Here is an 8073-nt window from a genome sequence, read left to right as displayed (position 1 = left end):
ACTGACGCCGTGTGAGAAGACGGCGGTGCTTGTAGTTGGACCTGTCACCTCATTGGCTGGCAAGCATCTGGAGCACTGTTGGGAGCACAGCAGAGCTGAGTGTATAAATATGCGATCTGACAGCTCCACTATTTACCAAGCACAGCATTACTGTCAAACTAACAGACTCTGGTGAAGGGAAGGGGGGGCATCACGATGCAAACTAAAAGGGAATGTTTCTCTGATAAATGTATTCTTTTCTAACACCATACCCAGCCATCACTAACTTGTTGTTGTTGTTTTTCCAACAGAAAAATTGGACAAAATCATGTCGGTTGGTCACCTTTAATTCAGTTAATTACTATAATTAATCACAAAAATCAAGTCCCCAAAGAGCTATGATTGTTATGACATTTCTATACATTGTTACACACAGTATGAGAAAATGCTGTATTTGAAAATGCTAAAAAGTTATATGGAGTATATTTACAATACATTGCATCATAAACACTTTCACATTGTACACATAGATTTACATCCTTCAACATATTCAGACCAAAACAGATACTGTACAGTGTGATGAGCACAATAGTTTCAGTGGTGTCAAGTGGCCAACAAGCCGATATCAAACGGACCCACAATCTACATTGTTTTGTGACAATATAAGTCATCTGACATTCAAGTCTATTCTTTTCAGAAATTACTCTATAATAGCAGTCTATAACACAGAGACCGCAGTCTCTAGTGTTTCTCCCTAGTTCTTAATTGAGCAATTATTAGTCCATCCACCTGCCATCTACCTGCTGTTCTTACACTGAAAAAAAAATCTAGTTGCTTCAACCAATTGTTATTAAGTAGCTGGTTCCATTTTTGGGGGGTTACTCAACTTACTCAACTATTCCAAGTGTTACCTGAACAACAAAAAAGTAGTTGGCCCAAACTTAGCTTCAACTTGAGAAAACGTAGGCAAAATTATGTCATCTTACTACTGATTTGTTTGCTCAACTTGTCTCATATGCAGGGGTGTAAGTAGATTTAATTTCTTCCTGGTACGGGACCTCCTATGTGTGCGCGCATCAAATAAATGGATGGGCCCAATCATAGAATTACATATACAGTGCCTTCAGAAATATTCACTGGCCTAGACACAATACCCAATAATGTCAAAGTGGAAATATGTTTTTAGAAATGTTAACAAATTAATGAAAAATGAAAAGCTGAAATGTCTTGAGTCAATAAGTATTCAACCCCTTTGTTATGGCAAGCCTAAATAAGTTCAGGAGTAAAACATTTGCTTAACATGTCACATAATAAATTGCATGGACTAACTCTGTGTAAAATAATAGTGTTTAACATGATGTGTTTTATGACTCCCTCATCTCTGTACCCCACACATACAACTATCTGTAAGGTCCCTCAGTCAAGCAGTGAATTTCAAGCACAGATTCAATCACAAAGATTAGGGAGGTTTTCCAATGCCTCGCAAAGATGGGCCCCTATTGGTAGATGGGTAATGAGCATGGTGAAGTTATTAATTACACTTTGGATGGTGTATCAAAACACACAGTCACTACAAAGATACAGGCGTCCTTCCTAACTCAGTTGCCAGGGATGAAGGAAAACGCTCAGGGATTTCACCATGAGGCCAATGGTGACTTTAAAACAGTTACAGAGTTTAATGGCTGTGATAGGAGAAAACTGAGGATGGATCAACAAAATTGTAGTTACTCCACCATACTAACCTAAATGGCAGAGTGAAAAGAAGGAAGACTGTACAGAAACAAATATTCCCAAACATGCATCCTGTTTGCAATAAGGCACAAAAGTAATACTGCAAAAAATGTGGCAAAGAAATTTACTTTTTGTCCTGAATACAAAGCATTATGTTTGGGGAAAATCCAACACAGCACATCACTGAGTACCACTCATCATATTTTCAAGCATCGGGGTGGCTGCATCATGTTATGGGCATGCTTGTCCTCGACAAGGACTAGGGAGTTTATTAGGATAAAACATAAATGGAATAGAGCTGCAGTAAGCACAGGTAAAATCCTAGAGGGAAACCTGGTTCAGTCTGCTTTCCAACAGACACTGGTAGATAAACTCACCTGTCAGCAGGACAATAACCTAAAACCCAAGGCCAAATATAAAATGGAGTTGCTTACCAAGATGAGATTGAATGTTCCTGAGTAGCCTAGTTACAGTTTTGACTTAAATCGGATTGAAAATATATTGCAAGACTTGTAAATGGCTGTCTAGCAATGATCAACAACCACCTTGACAGAGCTTGAAGAATTATGTTAAGAATAATATGCAAATATTGTCCAATCCAGGTGTGCAAAGCTCTTAGAGACTTACCCAGAAAGACTCACAGCTGTAATCACTGCATAAGGTGATTCTCACATGTATTGACTCAGGTGTGTGAATGCTTAATGAAATTAGATATTTCTGTATTTCATTTTCAAGAAATGTGCAACAATCACTAAAAACATGTTTTCACTTTGTAATTATGGGGTATTTGTGTATATGGGTGAGAGAAAAAAAAATCAACAATTTAATACATTTTGAATTCAGGCTGTATATAACACAACAACATGTGGAATAAATCAGGGGGTATTCGTACTTTCTGATGACACTGTAGAATCCCTATTAATTCAATAGGCTCTGTGTGGGCCTAGAAATAAAGATGTATCATTTAACTTTAAAATGTATTACCTTTAATTGTGGCATTAACACAACCAGTCATAGTGTTTTCCTCTGATTCTCAAACAGTCACTGCAAAGGGCTCCTTTACTAGGCTACCAGTGCACGTTCATCCACTCGCAACATATTTCCAGCCTCCAAACAGTGGTGAATGGAAAGAGACCAAACACCAAAAAGTGTAATGACATTTGGCGATTGTCATTAGGCCAGAATTGATGTGTCCACTGCTGTCTGCGCGGGTCTCAGTTACGGCCACTCTACTCAACGCAATTTGGAGTGCAGGCTTCTTCTATACCAGCAGTTATCAAGTCCATTCGCTCATTATTCACATCACATTTTGGAGTGCAGGCTGCTATACCACCAGTTTTCAAGTCCATTCGCTCATTTTTAATTTCTCTGACATGTGGTAATGAAAAATAATGGTGTAATAGCTTACAGTTTTCTTGACATTTTGTTTTAATTATTGTGATAGGCACATATTTTACCAGTAAGGTGTGCCCCCACTATTTATTTAGAGGAGACGCCGCACCGCACCGTATTGCCTTACCTAAAAATGACTATGGAACTAGTTTTATATATATACACACACACACACACACACACACACACACACACACACACACACACACACACACACACACACACAATGTTTTCAACTTACATATTTGATACACCTCGACATACATGATGTCATTGTGCATGTTCATTGATGCAGTAATTCTTATTCAACATGACCTCACCTGGGATTTGAAAACACAAGCAAACTCTTGGTTCATGGCATTCCGATCATCCTCTTATACTAACTACCAAGTCTGTGCAAATGATCAGTTTATCTGACTATTCTCTCATCATTGGTTTGATTTACTTATTTCAGCAATTTTAGTTTTTTCTGTATAGTTGTCTTATGCTGGTGAGGTTTTAATGTTACTCCATAATCACTATGATAAATACAATAGTTTTCCTTGAGTGTACTTAAAAGTACACAGAATTGAGATTTACTTTGAATTGCAAAGTGTAGCAATAGAGGTGAAATCAGTCATTGACACAGACATGGTTGTGACTACATAGCAGGAAGATAAGAATGCTGTGAAGAAAGATGTTATGAGTTCAAATCCCATGTTGAATATAAATTACAGCATAAATGAACATGCACAATGTAATCATGTATATCAAAATGTAAAATATGTAAGTTGAAAACATTGCACGTTAAAAGCTCTGTTTGTTTGTCACAACTAGTTCCACAGTGTTTTTTTTAGGTAAGATGACCTAACAATAATTTATAGTTGACAGAATTTTTGCCTACGTTTTCTCAAGTTGGAGCTAAGTTGGGCCAACACATTTTTAAATAGTAGTTCAGGTAACACTGTCAGGGTTGTGTGCGGCGAAGTAGCAGAGTCAAATGCAGGACACAGGTGTTGAGCGAAACACAAAACGTTTACTCAAAAATCACAGCAAAATTCCACAAAGGGAATAATAAGAAATAACAACAACCACTAACGTAACCAACAATCACGGACAAAACAGAAATGAAAGCCAGAGGGTTAAATAGGGAACATAATAGGGGAATTGAAACCAGGTGTGTAATTATGCAGACAAAACAAAACGAAACAGAAAAATGGATCGGTGGTGACTAGAAAGCCGGCGACGTCGACTGCCGAACACCACCCGAACAAGGAGAAGGGCCGACTTCGGCGGAAGTCGTGACAAACACTTGGACCGAAAAGTTGAGTAAACCCCCAAAAAATGTTTGCGGAAGCTGTTACTGAGTAAGAATTAGTTGAAACAATGTAGTATTAAAGTGTTTCTGATAAACGCAAAGATTAAACCCAGGATAGTCTCCAAGGAACCCTCAAGGAGTTCTACAGCCAATCTTTTAGATTGTTTGGGTGACTTAATGTCTTTTAACAAGCAGGTAATGGGTTTTTAATTAGAAATTCTGAGGTTTGGACTGTGCTATAAGATTGCACAATATATTCGAACAGTAAATACAAGTAAACTACAAAAAAGTATATGTAAAAAAACAAAAACGCTAGTAGCCTACTGACTTCTGACACATGGCAAAAAATAATTACGTCACATTCACTTTATAAAACCTCACTTTACACAAATAACTTATTTCTATTTTGTCCGTCTATCAGGCAACGCTGAACATAGTACCGGTGTTCCCACACTTATCTGTGAGGTTGACCCTCTTACCACCAGTGTTCCCATAGCTGCTGACATCCTCCTGCTCTGTCTGCTCAGGGCTCTCATGGGAAGAGTCCTTCATGACACTGTAATACACTGGCACATTGTACTTGGTAACCTTCTCTGGGTCTAGTCCGTTGCCCTTGCAAAGCTTTTTGAAGGAGGCCCGGAACTTCTGAGACATCAGGTTGTAGATGATAGGGTTGATGGCACTGTTGGTGTAGATGCATAAGCGGCAGAAGAGCAGGAACCATGTGTTTAGGTAGGGTGGGTCCATGAAAGAGTTTACCACCACCAGCGTCCGGTATGGCATCCAGAGCAGGGCGAAAATAATCACCACCACTGCAAGCATCTTAGTAACCTAAATTATGGGGCACAGGGCAAACTAAATGAAAAATGCACAGTGCGATAATTGACTCAAATGTTGCTGGTAGTTTAAAAAAAAATATTATTATTATTATATACATTTTTTTGACTGATGAAAGGCACTTTATCCCTACAAATCAAATTGCAAAAACAAAACAGTGTTTTTCTGGTGTAGTGTAGAACAGTCTAATGATGGTAAACAGAGGTGATAATAACAGAATTCCATGGACTTTGAAACCATTACTATGAGCCTGCTGTGATGTATCCTCCCTCTCTTGAATTACAATCCAAGTAGTATGCCCACATGATGTGTCCAGTTAGGATTGTTGTAATCCCATACTACATTGATAAACTGTCAAATGCTGTATTCTAAATTATTACTCTGAACACATTTTGTACACTATTGTCAATTTAGAAGCCTTTATGAAGCATTTATTACTATCCTCCTGATCTGATGAGCCTACCTGTTTTCTTGACGTCACTGCACCCTTGTTTGATTTGCCCAACACCTCGACTGTGCTGCTGGAGCGTCCCTGGTGTATAGAACCTTCACTATTGCCGTTGAGATTGGTTGGCAAGGGGCTCATGAATAAAATCCTTGCGATGAGACCGTACAGCGCAACAGCCACAATCAGAGGGAGGACATAAAACAAAGATAAGTCTAGAAAGTAAATTGGCATGTAGAGGTTTCTTGAGACACGGTAGCCACAGCTGACCAACACCCCATTGGCGTAGACAGTTTCGTTCGTGTCCACTAAAAATAACCACATCGTGCAGTAAAGCGAGGTGAAAATCCACACAAAAGAAATTATCCTCTTCGCCCGAGACACAGTGCAAATAAATTGTGCCTTGATGGAGTGGCAGATAGCAATGTAGCGCTCAATGGTGAAGGCTGTGATGGAGCAGGATGATACATTGATACCCAGGTATTGCAGGTATGTGATGCAAAGGCACCCAGCATAGCCGTATATCCAAGAGTCGACTACTTCAGAAATATTTGGTAAACCTGCCGCTAAAAGGACAATGAGGTCCGCAATAGCCAGACTGACAAGATAACAGTTAGTAGGGGTCATCATGTGCTTGGTACGCAGCACAACCAACACCACCATTATATTACCCGCTATCCCAACTCCGCATATTATAAGTGCGAGAACAATTGTTATAACTTGTACTTCCATAGAGTTCTGTGGCATATTAATCAGAACTTCATTCTGTGTGAAATTGATGACATCTTGAAAAGTGTCATTAGTATTCTCCATGGTGTTTTACTTGTGTTGACACATTTCTTCTGCTTTAATTTGCCTTGAGGTGGAACAGAATTAAGATACAAATGATTCCAAGATTGCCCAGAATATATCAAAAGTTATAGCGAACCAATTATTTTGTTTCATAATAAGATACACATATCAGTCAATCATCATGTGAGATGACAAAGACATTTGAAATGAATGAAAGAGCTACTATATAACAATTACAATAACTGAAAATAGGCAGTTTAGCGACCATGGTTAGGAATGGTCTAAGCTTCATAACTCACCAAGTCCAGCTGATATCCACAGAGACAGTAGTAAAAGGACTACTATGTCTCTCAGTAATGCTGTACTATTCCCTCATCTCTGAACACTCTCTCTCTCTCTCTCGCTCTCGCTCTCTCTCTTTCTCTCTCTCTCTATCACTCTATCTCTCTTTCCATCTCCATATTCAGCCACACATCAAATGGTGCAGTGTTCTTACTGCTGCTTTGGGACATCTGATTAGGTTTGTTCCTATGGGACGTTATCAACGTCTATGACTATGACTGTGACTGTGCGAGGTGATGATAACCCAGCAGTTAACCACAGCAAAATTATAGACTACAACTCAGCCCTGTCTATCACTAGCAATGACAATATAATATTAATTACTAAACTATGAAGTGTGTACACAATGGTTGCATAAATGCTGGAAATATGTCCCTTGTTTTTATCATGAAGATGAGCAGGGTTCTTTTTATGTCTTCTTTTGGGCAATTGAGACCAGCTAATATTGATGATGCACCCCCCTCCTTTAACCTAACTCCTAACCCTAACCTTAACCCTAACCTTAACCCCTAACCTCTAACTCGTACCCCTAGCTCAGCTAAAGTTAGCCATTTGTAACATATCATACATTTAGCAAATTCCTAACACATCATACGAATTGTAATTCATAAAAAATGAAATGGATGATGGACATCTACAAATTAATACCATTTGAAACACAACATAGCTTACTAATTGAAGCCCCTCAGCACTCAGCCAACCTCATCATCTAGCAAACCTCGTCTGGTTTTCTCTCAAACAAAGACAACACATCTAATGAGCGTCTTGGAGCGCATCAGAGAGTAGGCTACTCCAGCCCTACTCTGTCAGCAGGTGGACAGAGCTGTCCATGCTATTAGCTAATTCTGAGTGGTTGCTTTCCTTCAGTCAAAGATTGTTGCGTCCCTGTATTGTTAAATTAAGCTATGTACTGTACAAATACACTGCTCAGGCAGATCACTTTTGACCATGGGTCTCTCATAATCACCCCATTTGACAAAGCTCGTTTTACATTTCCCTGATGCTTAATTAGTGACATTTTTCTTGTATGCTAGCTTGGATTAGAATCAATAGATAAAGTTACGGCAAGATATTATACAATTGATTCACTTTATTTTTATTTTGGTACAGAACCAAAGATTTATGACAAGAGAAATTATAGGACTTATACATTTTTTCCAGGCCTCACAGCAACAAAGCATATTATCTTGACAAAGTCTTGAAGTATGGGGTAAACATGACAAAAAATGAAAAGGGACAAAATGGCTGGATTAAAAAT

At 38.7% G+C, this 8073-nt stretch overlaps 1 protein-coding gene across 2 annotated transcripts; it reads right to left on the bottom strand.

The window, feature by feature from the left end:
• Positions 1–310: 310 nt before the first annotated feature.
• On the bottom strand, positions 311–6954 carry LOC129829910 (thyrotropin-releasing hormone receptor-like). Of its 2 annotated transcripts, XM_055891910.1 has the most exons (3): positions 6773–6954; positions 5700–6537; positions 311–5230 (listed from the first exon to the last, which is right to left on the bottom strand). In XM_055891910.1, exons 2-3 carry the CDS (start codon positions 6492–6494, stop codon positions 4817–4819), a joined length of 1209 nt encoding a protein of 402 aa, XP_055747885.1. In that variant the 5' UTR covers positions 6495–6537; positions 6773–6954; the 3' UTR covers positions 311–4816. The 2 variants fall into 2 exon arrangements, with proteins under 2 accessions (XP_055747885.1, XP_055747886.1); XM_055891911.1 differs by having other exon boundaries at positions 5700–6954.
• Between the last annotated feature and the right edge of the window lie 1119 nt (positions 6955–8073).

The sequence above is a fragment of the Salvelinus fontinalis genome, chromosome 31, assembly GCF_029448725.1.
Source record: "Salvelinus fontinalis isolate EN_2023a chromosome 31, ASM2944872v1, whole genome shotgun sequence".
Classification (NCBI taxonomy): domain Eukaryota; kingdom Metazoa; phylum Chordata; class Actinopteri; order Salmoniformes; family Salmonidae; genus Salvelinus; species Salvelinus fontinalis.
The sequence above is the reverse complement of the archived record's forward strand: the minus strand, read 5'-3'. Positions and strand labels throughout refer to the sequence as shown.

Excerpts from the sequence above, each read along its gene's own strand:
- LOC129829910 (XM_055891911.1), bottom strand. The coding sequence starts at position 6,494 with ATGGAGAATACTAATGACACTTTTCAAGATGTCATCAATTTCACACAG. Across the intron at positions 5,231-5,699 it reads CAGTGACGTCAAGAAAACAG|GTTACTAAGATGCTTGCAGT; the intron begins GTAGGCTCATCA and ends CCCATAATTTAG.